We start from the raw sequence: 20,633 nt of genomic DNA, 5'->3' as shown, positions 1-20,633 counted from the left end.
CCCACAGCACCACCCACGTAGGGTTCACACTGTGTCACAAAGCAGCTCATGTTGCTGCTAGACTGTCCTAGCTGCTGAAAATTTCCATCTTTGCTGGTCAAAATCTTCCTTCTACACTGGACACCCGAGTTGTGCCTCTTAGAGACTATTCGTCCCTTCACGGTGACTCTTCAGAAGGCTCAAGCCTCAGAGCATTGGCAGTTGTTAAATGGGCACTGACTAGGAGTCAGACACGGTGCACCTGAGGCTCGAATGCCAGAGAGTCACTTGCCTTTTGCCCACAAGTTGCTTGTCTGTGAAGCGGGGATGATGTCTCATCCATCCTGTCCATCCTGTACCACTTCAACAACGCACAGACGATGGAAAGTGCTTTGGGTACCTGCAGTAATCAAATTCACACCCTGCCATTAGTTACTGAATTTATCACTTGCTATTGCCACACACCAAGAGTGATGAGCCACAGTACAACGCAACTTCATTCCTCCACCTCGGAACTATTCTGAGATTTAGGATCTGGGTTTGCATGGCTGTATTGGCTGGGTTAGCTCTTGGGTGGGTTTATCTGGGTAAGCTACTGAGAGTAGGTTTGCATAAAAAGTATTTGTGCTCCATGAGAACTAGAAGACAGCTAGAAACCCCGCTCCCCACCCTCACCCCCAGTATCATGGTGACAGAGGTCTTGAAAACCAAGTCTGGTACTTCTTCATACCTGTAAAAAAGCATTCTCGGCTTTGAACAACATGGGCGAGGAATGGCATCTTACTGGAGGCTGCTATGATAACTCAGTAGCTGCTTTGGAGCTGCTTGAGGTCATCCACGGAGAAGTGCACACTCCTTTGCATCTCATTCACGTGACATTTGCTTTTTAAGTCTGTGTGATGGTCGCATACTTTTCCAATTCACATGGTGCATTGTATACAAACACCCCACACAGAAAATATCCTGGTGATTACAGGGCAAGAATGGTTCTGACCTACTTCAGTGTCTAGAGTCATGAATGACAACATGCTCATACCTTAACTTGGGGGAGGGTAGTGTTTATTAGTGGTGCTAGAGGACGAATAGAAGTCCTTGCATATGCTCAGTTCTACTGAACTCCATCCCAGCCCCCAGTTCAACTACTTTTGAGAGAAATGTAACTAAAATCCAAACCTCCAGATTTATTTGGAACATAGCCCCACATAGTAGTACTATTGGTTCCCTAGGAAACATTGGCACTTTCCACCTGTTCAAGTCCAAGATACCCACTGAACCATGGGGCACACAAAAAAATCAATCCAACATTGTTATCTCAAAAGTAAGCAAACAAGATAAGCAACCAAGGTTACATCTTTCTAAATAAATACAGTTTGTGTATTATAAATATATGTGTGTGCATGTATAATATATGCAATATTTATATATAATATAAATATGTTCTAATATAAATATCTAATATATTTATATTATATATTAGTGTATATTAATATATTCTATATAAAAATATATTCTGGTATATCATGCATTGGAATGTATAGTATATCTTATAATATTATATTAGAATGTAATACTAATATATTCAAATATATTAGTATCATATAATCTATATATTAGACACTCTTTAGAATATATGCATAACTCCAAACCAGGCAATTCTAGGAGCTTAGCTCACTGGAGTCTAGTAAAACTATTTTCAATGACCATGATATTACTCCCACAACACCCCAGCTAAGTGGTAGTCACTAAATTATTGCACCAATGGCTTCCTGTAGAGCCCAACTCAGCTGTAGCTAGATTGATATTGGGAATCTTTTAACCTTGATTAGTAAGCGTTGACGACAGCTAGTAATTAATTTGGGACCCCAAAGACATGTCCTTGGGAGCATACCAAATGGTTTCAACAATGAAGAGCTGGTAAGTTGTGCCAAGGACATCCGCACTGTAGTCAGAAGGCGACTCAGGTGAATTCCTCAGCCTTCTCTGGGTCGTGGGTCCCTCAACCAGACAGCAGTTATAATAAAGATGCCAAAAGGGCACACTGTCAGGATTTCCTCACACACACACTGGCTCTGTTAACTACAAATTAATTTCCAATGCCTAATTTTCTCTACCCCAGCCTGACAAAGGTGGAAATTTAATAAAAATAAGTCAAGAATCATGGCTCCACACATAATACTAGACTATGAGAAACCCAAAGCCGCGACTCGCTGAGCCTGCTCTCAGGGAACTCATGAAAACAGGGATAGTATGAACTGGGCACTGTGGGAATGGTACAGATAATTCTCCAAAGTTCATAGAGAGGGAGAAACAGAGAAGGCGCCAGAGAAAGAGCATGTAACAAGAAACTGGAAAATGGTGTGTATTCGTTTTACTTCTGCCGCTATGATAAAACACCATGACCATCGCAACATAAGGAAAGGGGGTTCATTCTGGCTCACAGTTCCAGGAGAGTATAATCCATGGTGGCGGAAGAGGCACAGAGGCAGGAACGTGTGGCCATCTGTCCTGAAGCACAGCAAGGGAACAGGAAATGTGCCTGGGCTCCACAACCCCAAGATCAGTCCAAGGTAAAGTACTTCCTCCAACAAAAGCTCCATTTCCTAAGGGTTCCAAAACCCACCCAACAGCACTACCAGCTAGGGACCAAGTGTTCCAATACAGGAGCCTTTTGATAGACATCTTATCTTAAAACCACAGCAGGCTGGGTACAAGTTAGACAGAAAGAGCTGGAATGAGGAAGCCTTGGATGATAACTGACAGCACCGTAACTCAGAGAAGGAAAAGCACAGGACGGGAAGAATGTCTTAGGCAGCTGGTCCAGGCCAGTTTCTCTGTAACTGTGGCCAGTGCTCATAGCATCCAGGTACTAGCTCTATCTGGTTTGATGCCCTTGTTCCCAAACTTATTTACATGAGTTCTTTATTTTAAAATTGAGTTATATAACCAAATATCAATCTAGAGAATAAATAATACTAGAGAAGGTACACAGCTTTGTTTCTATTAAAATTATGTTTAGCTTTAGAAAAACTCAAAGGAAGTTAAAAATTAAAAAGAAACATTTTCAGGTCAAGTATGGGCAAGACTAAGGGAGAAAGATATTAGGAGCAGAGAGAGAGAGACAGAGAGAGAGAGAAAGAGAGAGAGAGAGAGAGAGAGAGAGAGAGAGAGAGAGAGAGAGAGAGAGAGAGAGAGAGAGAGTTGGGTGGCAGAGAAGGTTCAGTGTGACCATGGCCATTTCTGTCACCCCAGACTTCAGAGTCAATTAGGCTGGCCCCAAAGGAGGCACAAAATGGACACCTGTATCCAAAATGACAACAAGGCCGGCAACTTTTATCTTCAATGAGCATGCTAATGCCAGAAAGCACCTGGATAAATGAATTTTGCCGTCTTTGTCTAGGCAGATAGATACCCATTACAGAGATCACCAACAGCGTGAATGACAATCAGGGCAGCGTGACTTTGGAAGCATGAATTTCAAGACGCAGATGAACTGGTCGTGATTTCTGTGGCATGCTCTCTGCCTTGGTCCCTTCTACAAACTGCCAGCGCTCACACTTGCCCGATGCTCACATCTGGCTGCTACTTGCTGCAGAGGTTAGGAGAGGGGACGGTTTGCAGAGCTTGTTTGTTTTCATGGATGAAAGGGTTTTGATTAGTACGAACGATAAATTATCACCATTCATTAGCAGGGGCGAATGGATTGTCTTAGGCCCCAGTGCATCTCTGACATCCACGTGCACAAAGGTGGAGGGTTGGGGAGCACAGACGCTGTTCACAGCACCATAACAGAACAAAATCACCTCCTTCCCTTTTACAGAGAACACTTCAGAGTGGCCTCAAAACCTGAAAAGTAAGTCCCATATTGCTTTGTTCCTTTATCTCAAAAGCAGAGGAAATATAATTAGAAACGTGGCTAAGAAGCCTCCACTATTGTGCTTGGTGATAAGCTTCAGATGTTTGGCTCCCAGCACAATAATGGCTGTGGTCTTGATCAGCGCCCCTTCACAAAGCAGGCTCTTGCTTCACACACAGGGCGGGGTCAAGGTTTCTGGCGTAGAGAACAAAGTAGAATTCCCTACAGAGGGCCCACTCCACAGAGGCCGGTCATTGTTTGGCTTTGATACCATTTTTTTTTCCCCTGTAGCGTAAGCCAGAATTGTCCTTTAAAGACATTTCCGTCTGTCTAACATTTTCATGAGGTAAGTTATACTGGTGTGCTCGCTCCCACATTCCCCAGACCCGTGTTGTTTCTGCATTGTTTGTGCTTTCGGGACTGTAGGGTCTAAACTGTGCATGCTCATGAGGAAGTACTGCCAGGTCAGTCTGGACTGCTGGTACATGATCCTTGGTGGAAGATGATGGTCGTGTCCTTCATCCCAATTCATTTTTCATTTTCATTAAGTCAACCCATATATATACACACACATGTATGATCTCATTTCATGGAATATATATATTTAATTCATCTCCAATGGATTTCAAAGACACACACTGAAGATTTTCAGCCTATATGAGCTTTATATGCTCATTTAGGTGTTAATTATTTTTTAAATAAAATTAATTTATTTATTTTACAACCTGACTGTAGTTTCCCCTTTACCCCTTTCTCCCATTCCCTCCCCCGACTTAATCCACTCATCCTCTGTTTCTGTTCACAAAGGGGCAGGGCCTCCCATGGGTATCAACAAAGCGTGGCATATCAATTTGAGGTAGGACTAAGCTCCTCCCCTTGTATTCAGGCTGGGCAAGGCATCCAGTATGAGGACTAGGTTCTCAAGAGCCAGCCAAAGTGTTAGGACAATCCTGCTCCCGTTGTTAGGCGTCCCACTAGAAGACCAAGCTACACAACTGTCACATAGATGTGGAGTGCTTAGGTTAGTTCCATGTAGGCTCCCTGGCTGTCGGTTCAGTCTCTGTGAGAGCCTATGAACCACAATAGTTGTTTCTATGGGTTTTCTTTAAATCAATCCTTTTTGATAATGAGTTAAATTTTCTTTTTTTTTTCACAGTCCATAAAGGCTCTTTATTTACGTTTTACATCTCTAGAAAAAGAATCCCAGGATTTTCCCTCCTGTGTGCTTTCGTCTTGCCTCTTCATGGTCCATGATGCCAGCTGAGGTGGTCAGTACAATGAAGCCAAACTGACGGGACGGGAGCAGATTGTTCTGCCATTTTTCTAGGTCTTTGAGTTGCACATCAAATCTAGGGCTTATCACTCCACACTTGTTCAACCTGCTTGTGAGGTTCACGACGATCTTCCCAGCTCTGTGGTCGTCAATGATTTCAAATTCACCAATGTAACCGTGCTTCATCATCACAGTTAGGAACCGAACGATGACTTCGGAGCAGGGCCTGATGAGGACCTGGCGTTTGCCTCTCTTCTCTGCATTGTTGATGCTTTTGAGAGCATCGGCCAGGACGTTCATGCACACCATGGTGGCAGCGCGGGAAGATGGCCGAAAGAGCTGAGTTAAATTTTCTTAATTGATAGTTCCAATGGGGAAGAAGGGAGAGAAGAGGAAGCAGGAGGGAGGATAAAAGAATTGGTCCACACAGATGTAAAGTAAGAAGTTCAGGGCTACCTTATCTTATTGGTGATTTCAATAGAAAATGTTTTTCCCTGTGGTAACAAATGTGGTGTGATACAATTTACATACTATATAATTCACCCACTCAAAGTGCATGACTCAAAGGGTTTTTAGAATATTTAGAGTTGGGCCACTATCGCCACAGTCAGTTTGAAAATGGTCCCATCACTGCAAGCTCTTCAACATGACAGAAAAGGGAGCTAACACTCCCAATGCCTTCTACAAGGCTGGTGCAATCTAACGTCAAGATCAGACCCACAGTGTGAGGAAGGGAAGTCCATTTCATCAGTGAACCAAAGCACAAACACCAAATCAAATTTAACAGCAAACCGAACCCAGCGATATGTGTAAATTTGAAAATTTCATGCAGTTTAGACTTAACCCCATTGGGCACATTGCATGAAAGTTGATTCTGGAGAGTGTGTGGCAGAGCAGTGGGGTAAGGTTGGCCCAGATGCTCCCAAAAAGCTCTCTGAAAAGACAGTCCTTCACACACACATAACTAGTGATCACCATGGTGCTTTGGTGAAGCAATAGTCACACAGACCCAAGGATGAAACAGGAACCAAGAGACACCAAAGCACACAGTAAGTATTTGACCAGGCTCCGTGGTAGATATCCGGAGAAACTGATAGTTCAGTTTTTAAAAAAGTTAGATCCCTATATAATAATTAAAACCCAATTCTACTTATATTAAAAGTTTTGTTATAAAAGGCAAAAAACTGCTTTCTTTTAAAGTCAAAAGAAGGGACTTCTGAGTTATGATCCCGAGTACAGGAAAGATTTTTAAGCAAGATTCAAAATATATAAACTGTGAAGAAAAAGATTAAATTAAGAACTTTTGCTTAGCATGAGACACAATAAAAAAATCCGTTATGTATAGAAGTATCAAAGAATTAGCATCCAGAGTTCATAGAAAATTCTTTAAAATCAGAAATAAAATAACAAAAACAATGTCAGTAGAATAATTAGCCATAGATATAGATAGGGCTTTTATAGAGTAAAAATATAAATAGCCAACAAACACATAAAAATTATTATGACCAAAAAGTGCAAATAAAAGCACAATGGATGCCATTAGAATCCATAGGATACAAAACAAAGAAATACATTGTATTATCGGGACATCCTACCTTAGAGCTCAGTGGTTGAGGCAACTGTACAGTCTCAACAGTTTGGACACCTGCAGCCAGACACAGTAGCCGAAGTGCAGTTAGCAGGAGACACCTGTGCAGATGCAGCCACAGAAGGGAAATGGAAAAACTATTCTCAACCTGTGCCAATAGCTAGCAGAAGCAGTGCAAGGAAAGGTTTATTTTGGCTCACAGTATAAAGGGATTCAGGTCCATCAAGGACACAGTAGCGGGTAAATCTGTGGTGGCTGAACTGTGTGGCAGCTGCTCGTTACATGGCAGAGAGCGGGGTGGCAACCAGCAGTGGACTATACCCCTGTAATCTGACCCCTATGGTCCTATATCTATCTGCCAGCTAGGGCTCATGCCCCAAAGTTCCACCAGCCTCCCTATATAGCACCACCAGACCAAGTGTTCAAATATAGGAGCCTGCAGGGGATAGTCCACACGCAAACGACTGAATGCTCATCTGTAAGTAGGTTTTAAAAGTTGCTGAGCAACCAACCCTGAAGACTAGGTGGCCAATGGGAGAAAAAAAAAAGCCAAGGTACTAGAGCTCATGTGTCCTGAAGGCGAATCTCAAGAACGAAAGTTGTGCAAGATATGGAGAGTACGGTAGCACTTACAAAATGGCTTGAATGGGCAGGAAGGATGTGTTGCTTTCGGACACACACAAGTGCAAAAAACATCAAGGAAGAGTACAAGCTGGATAAAGACTGCCTTCCCAGAGCAGTCACAGCAGGGGAGAAGTGAGCCTGGGGGTAGGCGGGATACCCAGAGACCTAACTCTCTGGGATACGGTAGGAGCTTTGCAGTAGAGCCGTGGGTTGGGTTTCCCTAGACTTTGTAATGTCAGTTAACTTTGTGGAATTCCTTTGGGGAATCAAATGTCTCATTTTCCTTTAAAATGAACACCTGGTGTAGTCCTGGACCACGTAGTGTCTCACAGTGAGTCACACAGGACAGCAGAACTACGGCAGTAACTTTAAAGACCTCTTAAGAAGAAGGTAGTGCTAACACTGCGTTTGAGAATTTGACTTACCCATTTAGTTATCCATGCAGGTGCATACGTTATTTACCGCTCTGAGTTGCCCTGTGACCCCACACTAATGTACACCTGAAGAAGGGCTTTTTTCACTGCAAAGGCCAAGCATGAACCCTCTTTCCCTAGTCTATTCAAATTGAACCTTCAAGCCTTTACCTTTCAGCCTTGTAAATGACAGAATCTAAAACCATGTTTGGAGATTGTCCCCTGATTCTTGGAAGGTGTCTGCCAGGGAGTTAAGGAGGATTGCTTTCTGCAGCAAACTTTAAAATGAACTAGAAAATAAACTATGGCAATAGCACCGTGGGATGGCTGGGTTAATTAAAAGTTAGACCTTGACCCAGGAGCAGCACTGACATGGCCGATGAGGCATTCTCCTAAGAACATTCCCACTCCCTGTCCTGTCTGAGGATGCATCAGCTAAGGAAGCAGGGAGCAAGAGGAGATGGGACTGGCTTCTTCATTTAGGTCTTTGTCCACTTTCTCTCTCTGACCTCTCCAAGGCTGAGGGTGGAGACAGAAAAAATAGCAGGAAAAGAGTCCAGACTTGCCTATCCAGAGGCTACAGACCTGTCGGCTCTTTCCCACCCTTAAACCACAGAATAAAATGGTTCAAATATGCGCGCGCACACACACGCTCGCACGCATGCACACGCATGCACGCACGTGCACATGCTGATCATTTTCATTGCGAAGGCAGAGATTAAACCCCAGAGGCAGCACTGGTCTTTCTCCCTAGGCTTGTATTATGAAACTTAACTGCTTGGACTATATTGGGAAACTAAATTTGGTGATAGAGGGAATTAAGATGGACTATAATCCAAAAGGGCATTATTCTTTTAAGGAGGAGATTAAGGGGCTGGTGAGATGAATCAGTAGTCAAGAGCACTGGCTGTACTTGCAGAGGACCTGGGTTTGGTTCCTGGCGCCAACATGGCAGCTCACAACCATCCATAACTCCAGTTTCAGGGTGTCTGATGTCCTCTTCTGACCTCCACAGGCACCAGGCACATTCATGGTAAGCATACATACATGTAGGCAAAACACTCATACTCATAAAATCAAATAAATGAATCTAAAATATATTTTAAGGACATGAAGATATAGATGCACACAGAAGGATGAGCACTGGGGACACAGGCAGAAGGCAAGTAGAAAGGCCTCAGGAGAACCAACCCTGATGACATGTTGATCTTGGATGTCTAGCCTTCAGGACAATGAAAAAAAAACATTGTTGTTAATTATGATGCCAGCCTGAGCAGCCCCTTGCTTGCTTGCTTGCTTCCCACCTCTGGTGTCTGGCAATCTACTTGACACATTGTTTTCAATAGGAATCCTCTTGTCCCTCCAAGAGATGCTCTTAGATAACTCTCTCTCTCTCTCTCTCTCTCTCTCTCTCTCTCTCTCTCTCTCTCTCTCTCTCTGTGTGTGTGTGTGTGTGTGTGTGTGTGTGTGTGTGTGTNACAGATGGAAAGATAATGAAATAATCAAGTTAAGCAAAATGTGTGAGACTCAGAAAGACAAGTAAGGACACAAAACCAGAAAAGGGAGTGTGTGTGTGTGTGTGTGTGTGTGTGTGTGTGTGTGTGTGTGTGTGCTTGGATGCCTGTGGAGGCCAGAGGTCTACATCAGGAGTCCTCTTCTAATGTTTCTATCTTAGTTTTTGAGACAGGGTCTCTTCACAGAGTCTAGAGCTCAACTGATTGGCTAGACAAGCCTGCCAGTGAACTCTGGGTATTTACCTGTTTCTCTTGTCTTCTTTCCCCCAATGCTGAAGCTAGAGACATACTGTGGTTATGCCTGGCTTTTTATGTGGCTACTGGAGATCTAACCTTATGTCCTAATACTTGTAGACTAAGCACTTTCCACTTCCCCGGCCCTCACACCTAGCTATTTAACTGAACTCTGGGGATCAAACTTGGGTCCTCATGCCTGTATGGCAAACACTTTAATGACTGCAACCACCATGGCCAGCAGAGTAAGGATCTACAGGAGGCAGAGGGTAGTTTTGTTCAAAGCAACTAAGTTGCTGGTGCTGGTTCAAACCTTGGAATTCTGACCTTGAGTAGTTTATTTTAGGCTTAATTAAGCAGAGTACAATGTGATGAAACCATTCCTAGTGATAATTAACTCAATACTGTATGCACAATAAAGCTTAAGACCTGACTACATTGGAACTCCTTGTAAAGCACATGTGATATCTTTCATCATGGGTTCTATAGATTGACTACATGTGACACCTTCCATAAAGATAGGTTCTATAGATTGAGAAGCTCATGCATGATAAGGGTCTAGGGGAGGAACCATAGTGGTCTCAGCCACATAGAGCAAAATGTCACCAGGTGTGATGGTTTGAAAGAAAATGGCCCCCAGAGGGAGTGGCACTATTAGGAGGTATGGCCTTGTTAGAATGGGTGTGGTCTTGTTGAAGGAAGTCTGTCACTGTGGGGGCAGGTTTTGAGGTCTCTTTTCTCAGGCTTTGTTCAGTGTGATGGTCAGTCGACTTTCTCCTGCCTTCTGGCCAAGATATAGCACTCTCAGCTCCAGCACCACATCTGCCTACACACCTCCATGCTCCCTGTCATGAAGACAATGAACTGAACCTCTAAAACTGTGAGTCACCCTAATTAAATATTTTCTTTAAGAGTTGCTACGGTCATGGTGGCTCTTTACAGCAATAAAAATCCTAAGACACCAAGCTATTAGCCACATCTGCTCCCAGCCTTCTGGGTGGAAAGCAGGTTATACATCCCTTCGTTTGAAGTAACAGCTCTGTATGTTTAACATGCCTGTTTCCCCTAGTGCCTATCGGTGAGTACAAGGACTTCTATGCCTCCTACACTGACTGACACACATCCTTAGGCCCCTATGTTAGAGAGATATTTGAAAAAATGTCAAGATGGCTGTCCTGCATAGGGTCTAGCTCTCAAAGACACACAAGCTTAGAGCACACCGCTGGAGCTTGGTGGGATCTACCCAGCATTCATCCTTCTGTACTCTTCCTAGTGCCATGCCCACTCTTGCCTTGGCAGAACTTGGCACATCCATCCAGGCAGAAACTACAGCCCGACTTTATACTCCCTACCACCACCAAATTCCAGGAATGACTAGTAAGTTACCAGGTATTCCTCAGAAGCTACTTCATTTTGTCTGAGGTCATGACAAAACTTCTTAGGTTCTGGGTGGGAAGGCTGTGCCATCTAAGTCCTCCAAAGAAATCTCTTGAAACCCTTCTATGTGATGCTCGTCTAAAGACTTCTATAACCACCTACGTGTCTCACACAAATGGTCCAAACCCCATGGCAGTGTTGTTATTTAAACTTTTTGCATTGTTCTAGGCTCAGGCTCTGCAGATTGGGTGGAACATCCAGTTCTCTTTTCTGTTTCTGCTTCCAACTTTCTGGAAGATATGAAGGGCACTGATGACCAAGAGGCAGAACCAGATAGAAACTCGACAAAGTGGTCTGTTGGGATGGTTCCCCATCTCTGTCCTCCAAATGGGTTGACTGCACCACTGCTCCCCACTTACTATGTAATGAGGCAGGAAGACCAGCCTGGGATTAGCTGTGGGAGAACCCTTGGACCCAGCCTTCTGAAAAGCTGAGTTTGGGCCGCATTCTCTCTGAACCCTGGGTATCTAAGATCAGAGCTTTCCATGTTGCAGCTAGTCACCAAGTGCTCCTTAACCAGATTCTAATGGTTCTCTCAGAACCTGAGACAGCTGGGGTTCACAGAGACAGTTCAGAAGATGACATAAACTGATGAGTCTCTACTACCTTTTTGAAATAGTTTGAAATATATGTCTGTGCTAGTGGGTAATTATTCAGCGTAACAAGGGTTGATGTGTGATGTGTGATTTCTCATTTTGTGCCATCATCCCTTCCGTCTAGTTCCTCCCATCACAATCCTCAGGGGACCCTTGCTTAACGTTCCTACACAGGCTGGATATTTTGGCTTGAATTCACCCTCTTTCCCAACCTCATCTGTCTAGCTCCTTAGTGACTTCTTCCTGTCCTTTTATTCCTGGGAACCCCCCCACCCCAGAACTCTCTTCTCCATGGGAGCTGGAGTGCCTCAGCCATTTTACCCCCAAAACATAACTATCGTGACTGTTCTAGATGATGAACTATTTGAGTTACAGTAAGGTTGTCTTGTGGGTTTCTGGTCCCGCTAGCACAGACTTTAAAGTGTGTGGACACCCACTCAACAGGTGATGGGAGAGTACGTGCATACACTCCTTTGTGACAATGGGGTCCAGGATTTCTGCTCTGGTGATGGGCAAGACTGCCAGAAAAGGCCAACACACACATTTCACTCACAGCATTGAGCTTCCCGCCATTATGCAGTGAAATAAAGTCATGGTTTTTATAGGTTTCTGTAATATAAAAATATGCCTAGGAAAGACTGCTTAGCCCAGTTCCGTGAGTCTCTGTGAGCAGATCAGGTCTTCATAGCAAGTCAGCAGGAGTAAGATAAATTAGGTCACCATGTAGGAGTAGTTCTCTTATGAGCCAACACTTATGGAAGAGGTGTTTGCTTTGTCTTAACATCTGTATAGCAGGCAGGTGGACTGTCTATAAAGTTTTCCATAGCTGCTCACTTCAAAGACACAGAATATTTCTTATCCAGGTGGATGTATCTAAGCATTAAATCTATAGCACTTTAAAATATTTATTTTAATAGAGACTATGTTTAATCATATGCCTTCATGTGACGTGGGACTGCAGAACAAGAAGCACTGTGGATATGAAACAAATTCTCTAGGGGAGAACACACACCGAAGTTGTAGATCACACTAGTAAACATCTGTTTGAGTACAAGCATCTGTGTACACAGCTCTGCCTCCTAAGGGTTCCATAACCTTCCAAACAGGGATATCATTGGGAACCACACGTTCAAAAACGTGAGCCTATGTGGGTCATTTCTCATTTAAACCACCACAGTCTCTATCCTAGATGGCTGGGCAAGTCCTGGCGCATGGTTTGGCTGACGCTATTTGCTGGCCGTCGAACAGCTATTGGCCTGCAGGGGTGCCTTCCTTATAGAAGATAATTGCAGGCAGGTGGAGTCCCTGCAATAGATCTTACAAGGTATCCCCTAACTATCCTCTTACTAATTCATTCCCATTTTTAGATATTAGTTTAGATCCTGGCACGTGAAACAGCTCTGGCCAATAGACGCAAGAGGGTGCCTTGTTGGAGGACTTTGAAAAAGTCATTCTCCTCAATGAAGGCAAAAAGATGTCTTCTTGACATTAGGTTACTGGGGTTGAGAACTTGACGGATAAAACCGTGACAGTCACCCTGGGACAGTGATGACACAGCCAGAGCCTAGGATGGCAGAGCTAAATTACAGGAACTGGATTCTTAAGACTTTTTGTGAATACTCAATTAACTCCTCTGGAACATTCTGACTTCTGGATATATATATATATATATATATATATACACATATATGTGTGTGTGTGTGTGTGTGTGTGTGTACTTAAGCCAGTGTACACGGAGATTCCTGCAGCTTACTACTGAGAGCGTTCTAAATAACTACATATCGGATCTTGGATCTCATTAAATTCTCACATCAGTGGTATAAAGCAGGCTTTAAAAAAAAACAAAATAGCAAAATGTTCAAATATTTTTGCCAAGGTCACATGTAAATGGCATAGCTGAATCCACAATCAGGTCTGATTCCAAATTTGGTGTTTCTTCCAGTGAAACCAGATGATGCACACACAAAAGCCTAGAGCAGGAAAAACCTCCTGTCAATCATGCTGACATCCTTAACAAGTCAAAGACAACCATGCCATTGGCAGAAGAGACAAGCCACACAGCACAAATGCTGTTCTGTCAGACTCTGTGATTGCCATAGAGTCGCTTACCGTTTCCCAATTACGAGACCTCCAGTCTCCATCCCTAATTTTAAAGGGGAACTCAAGACTCCCATGTGCAAATAAAATGCCTGCCCCAGTTTACACTGTTTTGTGGTGTTGTGGAAGACAAAGCACAGACTGGACTCTGCTTAAGAAGTCTGTGGATACTGTATCTGAGAGAGCACGTTCCAGAAAGCATCGCTCATGGCATCACAGGTTCTGAATGCAGCCTGGGACTCAGAAGAAGAACGTGGATCCCACAGACAGAAGTGAGCCATCACTTGATTAACAACAAAATAACTTGTCTTCTGGGTATTAGATTTATGGAATTGTTAATACTCTTTCTTATAACAATAGCAGTTTTAGGCATTACAGTCATGGTAGGTCTGAGACTACATAACAAATAGGGTGAAAAACACGTTGGATCTAGAAGGAGCCAGACACTAGCCATAGCTGTCTCTAGCAGACTTGAGGCAGGAGTGCAACACAGTTGGTACTTGAGACACTGGGCCCAGACTTCTGAGGTCAAACAGTCAAACAAGGTCACCCCCAAAGAAGACATGCCTCACTTGAGTCACGCTGAAAATGAGTTTTGAGATTATTGATTTTTCTCTCCCTCTTCCTCTCCCTCCTCTCCTCTACCGTGTGTGTGTGTGTGTATGTGTGTGTGTGTGTGTGTGTGGTATGGTGTGTACATGCATACATGTACCACAGTGTGCAAGTGGAAGTCAGAGGACAACTTGCAGGAATCAGCTCTTTCTGTCTACCATGTGGGTCCCACGGATCAAACTCAGGCTGTTAGGGTTGGCAGCAAACACCTCTTCCCCTGAGCCATCTTAATAACTCCAATATTACTGATTTCTTAAACCTCAAAGAATGTATGTTTCTAAAATGTTTCATACTACCCCCTGTCTTCACTCATTATGAGGGCCTGGAAAGCTATCTATTTTATTAGTTATAATTATTATATTAATTAACCCACTGCATAGTATGTTGAACAGCTACATTGAGACATGCAGTATACACCTTCATCACCACGACTGCCACTCCATCCCACAAACTAAGAATTCTTATTCTTGCTATCATTAATGAACAGACAAGCAAAATAGTCACTCAGCAGTAGAGTCTTGAAATCAATTACAATAAAAGGTAAAAAAAAAAAAAAAGTCATGGGATTCTCATACAATCAGCAACCTAAATAAAGAACTCCTGAAAACAAGACACATCTAATTCCAGTCTCAGGTCACCACCCATGTGCACAGAGATGACCATTGTCTACGTGCGCACCGCTGAAATGGTGCCTGCAATTCTGAGGACCAATTTAGATATCAAGTGAGTCAGGCAGGGACGTGGAGCTGCCTCAGTACTCTGATATCAACTCAGAGAGACCAACCTAAAGCTTTGAAAGTCTCATGAAGAAGAGGTGTTCCGAGGCACAGCTGTCAGATGTAGGTCACTGCAAGATAGGACTTTAAGTCTATTTCTGCCCCTGCTTTTGGCTGTACCCCTCCAAGATTGGAAGAGGCCTAGTTGTATGCCCCACTACCACAAGTTCGGGGATACTTCCCTACCATGATGGTGTACTGTCCTGGCAGGAATGGAGACGCCCTAAAGAGACATTCCTGGAGCTGAGTTGATGACGAACAGGACCACACTTCGATCAGGGCTGCTCAGTTATACATACCTCTTGCCCTCTATTTTAAACCTAAGCTTCATATTGAGATCCTGAGAAGTGGGTGGTCACTGGGATATTTGTCCCTCTTCCCAATGTGGTCACATGGAATGAATCTCCCTCTTCTGCTTTCCACTGATACTTTGTTTCTTCACTTGGTTCATTGAGGACAAGTGAGTGACTCTGGCTTGTTAGGGCTTTGCCGCCCAGGCTCTGACCCTAAGTCCAGTAACAAAGGATTGTGTCCTCTCAAACCATGAGCCAAATAAACTCTTATTCCTTGAAAATGTTTTTGTCAGCATTTAGACACGAGGATGAGGAATGTAACTAACCCAGCAGCAAATAACTTAACATTCTGTCATAAGTATCCAGTGTAGGAGAATGAAATAAGTGATCAGCATATGCATCGTGTCTGTGCTTACTATGAACAGCTCTCAGATTGTAGCCCACTACTACAGGGAAAGCTCTATGAACAGTTCTTAATGAAAAACAAGTATGCAAATAAATGGCCATCTTCAGATAAATGAAGAAATAATTGTCTGTATTTGGGAGGCAGAAAGGGGTTTGGTGGTTGAGAGTGTTTTCTGTTCTTCCAAAGGTCTCATGTTCCTTTCCTAGTATCCATGTTGGGTGGCTCACAACAACCTATAGCTCCAGTTCCAGGGGTCCTGGTACCTTCTTTTGACCTCCAGTGATAGGGACACACACACACGCATGCACACACACACACACACACACACACACACACACACATGCATGCACATACACACAAACAAACCCATAAAAATATTTTTTAAAAGATTTAAAAGACAAATGCAAGGATATATACACTCATTAGCTTTGCTATGCACCAGAGACTGACATAAGACTTACTGCTATTGCCATCTTAAGTTTTCCAGAGTAAAGTTCATCAGAATAATTTCACAGAGCTTAAAAATGATTAAAGCTGATTTTAAGACATCGCCCTCATTTCTTCCTTTATAATCTGCTGCTGTCACTATACAAACCACGGTCTCATGCAATGAGGCAATACTTCCTTATTTAGAAAAGCTACTGGATGATTCATGCTCATCGTGGCAGTGATACACTTTCAATTATATGAAGGGGAAAAAAAACCCTCAAATCCCTTTTAATTCCACCTTCTTTAATAGTGAAGGGTATTTCGCCCAGATCTCACCCACTGATACAACCCAGATGAAAGAGAGATCCTCTCTTTATTACTTACAGGGAGCTGTAAATCAAATGGGGACCTCCATGGGGGTGGGGATAAAGGAGGAGGAGGAAGAGGGAGGGTTCATTTGCTTACGAGGGTTCCATATAAAAACATTAAGAATAACAGGCGGTTTCAGTGCGCCCCAGCCGAAGCCTTGAATCAGTTGCTTCTGAAACATGAAAGACTTCTCTTATGGACGCATTGCAGCCGGCCTAACCTTCTGCAGTCTCGTGCACATGCATGCTGCCATGACCGATGAGACGTTATTAATAAAGGAAGAGATGAGTATGAATTAAAGCAAGCCTCGCTTAATCACATTAATCCACAGCAAGTCAAAGGCTTCAATTTTCGAAATAATTTTGGGCTTAATGCCTCGGAGATGGGCAGCCTGCTCCATTGAGGAAGCAGCTGGTCCAATTTGAGCTCCATTGTGAGTCTAGAATTGTCAGGTCCTCACAGCAACACGGAAGCCTGACAGTTTTCAGGACGCGACCAGAAGTACAGAGACAAAGGAAATTGCAAGACATTGAAAGGGTCCTGAACAATGACAAGGCGGCCCTCTGTGGGGTGGATTATATATGATTACCAAGCTCGTTGCTGGCATGGGTGGCGTGCTCTCCCAGGCCCCTGCAGCTGCTGTGGGACACACATTCAAGGACCCGCTAGCAGGGGTTACAGCCTCGAGCCAGGCTGGCTCTAAGGCCACAGAGCAGCAACCACTGGACAGCTGCCTCCCGCTGCTCATCCCTCCACACACAGCAGTGTCATCAGTCACCGTGGGACATCTTGTGACCAGCATGCACACATTTTATGATGCTCACATGCCTGAATATAAGAAACTTCCTCCCCAAGTGGGACTGTGGTTTTCATAAGCAAGATGGCTACCTATGTGAAAAACTGGAAATGTAGGTCAAAACAAAAACCGTTTCAAGCTGTGCATCAAGATGTGTCACTGCAGCTGGGGACACCAGGGAAGTCCCCAGGGAAGCATGTGCTCAGAATCTTGCTTTCTTCAGGAATGAATCAAACCACCATTTCCAGCCTCATGTTTCAGAGCTTAGAAAATCAAGCGGACCAGCTCCACATTGCTCACAAGCCCCCCAGCACTCACAGTAAGGAGCAAGGGTGGCTGAGGGAGGAGGACACCACAGACCCAGAGATAAAAGCTCAGCTCCATTCCTCCAAGCTAGCTGTGACTATTGTCAGTGTTCTGAGTGACTTCATCTTTGACCAAAGAGAAACATTGTCTGCCATTCCCTTTCTGCTCTAGGACTCCAATCTCCCAAACTCCCAAGGACCAGCAAAGAAAGCATATCCAGACTCGAACAGGAAAGCCATTACTAACCCTCTCCAGCAAGGCTTATGCTGGGGAAATAAGGCCTGGCCCGATGGCACAGCTGACACACATGCTTGCCTCTGCTCCTGTCTTTAGACAGCTGTACACATCTATTCCAAAACTCAAACCCAATGAAATGACCTTGCAGTCTTTTCATGTATTGTATAATATGTGTGTGTTCTCCTTGGGAGGCTTGGCTGAGTGAGATTCTACTCAGTCTCTTTATTTTCATGGGTTGACCTTTTGGCACCAAATGAGACATTTTTAGAAAAAGGAGGCCTATCTATTAGAAGTGAGCAAATGAAACATCATTTCCAATATTTAAACTGAATGAAAATAATGGATTTGTATATAATGCTTTGGTTAATTCTACTCACGTGATAGCTCTGGAAAGCTGTTTAATAAATTCATCCAAATAACATTAATTTTAATTGAGTGAAATTACTTTGCCAAGTCTTAAAGCATAGATGAAGGGATAGATGGGTGGACAGATGGATAAATAGGTGGATGGATAGAAGGATGTATGGATGGATGAGTGGATGGCTAACAGATGGACAGATGGATAAGTGAACAGATGGATAGACAGATGGACAGATAAGTGTAAATGTGGAAGGATAGAAGGGTGGATAGATAAAGGGTATCTAGCTGGAAAGAGTGGATGGATGGATGGATGGATGGATGGATGGATGGATGGATGGACAGACGGACCACATACATAACAAATTGAGACACTGGTTGTTAGATATATAGGCATACCTTACTTTAAGTTACAAAGAAGAATTCACAGCTTCTCTAGCCTGAACTTGACCTTGGAGGTCATGCAGCTTAACCTCCCTCCTGTGTAAAGTCCCACAGTTTGACAACAACAAGGATCACTCTGGATTCTGTTTCATGATTCTTGGGAAGGAGGATGGAGATAGTTAAAAACATGCATATCTACAATCCTTTTGGCATCCTGAAGCCAACTTCCTATTCTCTTTCTCCAAGTGTTATTCCCTTCAAAACTGCTAACAACCCTGCCCCTTGCGTGGCAGTTTTTCCAGTTTTAATACTGGAACGGTTCCCGCACACTCCTCTCCCCTCCCATAGAGCCAAGCCTTTGACGACAACAGCATGTTAGATGGCTTTTGGACTTAGCAGGAAAACCAGTTTGTAAATCAGCAACAAAGTCACCCTTCTGCCACTGCTCCATGATAATGGGACTGGCTTTGCGAATGGTCCCTTAACATCATGGTCTGGTATTAAGCCTTCTCAGTAGATGATCACTGAGGAATACCGGAGAATGAAAGAGTCTTCCTTCTGATTGTGGGAGCTTACTGCCTCAGACTCCTGCAGGGTAAGCTTGTACCAGCCCTCATGTCTACAAGGCAGCTCTTAGAAGGCTCTGGAAGACCTGTGAGGGTAGCCTTCCATCATCCAGAGAGGATATAATATACTGTGTGGATACCTCATACTGTAAACCCAAGCTCTGCTTAAAATCATTTAAATCACTTGTGTTTCTTGCTAACAAACATTAAAAGTCACTCCAGGGAAAGAGAGAGATATCTCAGTGGCTAAAAGCACTTATTGCTCTTCCAGATGACCCAAGTTTAGTTCCTAGCACCCATGTTGGGCAGCTTACAACTTCCTGTAACTCCAAATCCGGGGATCCAACATTTTTGGCCTCTGCAGGCACCGGCACTCATTTGCACACGTATGTGCACACACACAATTAAAAATAATAAAAATAGGCTTTAAAAATCTAAATTCAAACTTTCTCAGTTTACAAGGATGCTATACTCCAGTTCACAGATGGTAAATAGGAAATGTCATAAATCTAAATTTGCGAACTTCCCCCAGTCTCCTGACTGCCCTATCCATCCAGCACAGTGAAAGGTGTGGTGTTTTCAATCCTCTTACAGTTATAGCTGGCAGGAGTTAGAGTTCGGCTCACTCCGGGCAATGTCCCACTCAAGAGAGACATTTCATGGATGGGAAAGCTCAGACTTCCAACAGCACCAGAGTGTATACTTCCCTACATAGAAAGTGAAAGGACAATGGAAGTGCAGCCAGGGAAAGTGTGAGAATGTATCTGCTTCAGTGGAGAACGTGTTTCTATGGTCATGACGCTAACACTGTTTCCTGGTTTCCTAAAATGGTGTGATCGATGCAGAAAAGAGACTAAGAGACTGTGGCACATGGCGGAAGGTGGCAGGGAAATATAGGTTTATGCATTCAATTTTAGTTATAATTAACATTGTTATTTTATTATAACACAAGAACTCATAGCACAAGATTAAACCAGTCAATGGATGGAAGGGGGGCTAACGAGGCCCCACCCCTCGCTAAGGAGCCATAGGTAATTAATGGTTGCTGACAGAGAAGTCATTTTTCTTCAGTGGTGTAGCCAATAAAGAACCCTACACCCCTGCTCGTGCGAGGAACCCTAATTAAAGTCAGTGCCTAATTTGGAGAGAGGGAAGAGGAAAAAAATCACATGGAAGTAAAAGGTCACTTCTTGGGAAGATGAAGGGTAATGCCAGTGAGACAAATGGATTATGTGTATGAATGAAATTATCGAAGAATACATTAAAATCTTTTATGAAAAGAGATGGCTCAGTGGGTCAAAGAACTAGCATCAAAGCACGAAGACATAAATTCGATCCGCAGAATACACACAAGGTGGAAGGTGAGAATGGACTCCCAGCATTATCCCCTGACCTCCCCTCCACATCAGAGGAGCAGGGGCAGAGGACTTGATGACCTCCTTTAGCGGGTCTCCTTTCTGAAAGAGTGTCACCCTATGTGACTACTCTCATCCA

At 43.6% G+C, this 20,633-nt stretch overlaps 2 protein-coding genes across 4 annotated transcripts in view; both read right to left on the bottom strand.

Annotated features, from left to right (window-relative positions):
- Positions 1–20,633, bottom strand: part of Msra (methionine sulfoxide reductase A) — a 314,205-nt gene that overhangs the window by 121,461 nt on the left and 172,111 nt on the right. The gene's annotated exons all lie outside the window — the stretch shown is intronic.
- Positions 4,998–5,426, bottom strand: LOC126507617 (40S ribosomal protein S15a-like). The gene has a single exon (XM_050152202.1). The coding sequence runs from the start codon at positions 5,412–5,414 to the stop codon at positions 5,022–5,024; it is 393 nt and encodes a 130-aa protein (XP_050008159.1). The 5' UTR covers positions 5,415–5,426; the 3' UTR covers positions 4,998–5,021.

This window comes from Alexandromys fortis, unplaced genomic scaffold (genome assembly GCF_014885135.2).
Source record: "Alexandromys fortis isolate MF-2015 unplaced genomic scaffold, M_Fortis_MF-2015_v1.1 scaffold_75, whole genome shotgun sequence".
NCBI lineage: Eukaryota > Metazoa > Chordata > Mammalia > Rodentia > Cricetidae > Alexandromys > Alexandromys fortis.
This window is presented reverse-complemented; position numbering and strand designations above follow the sequence as displayed.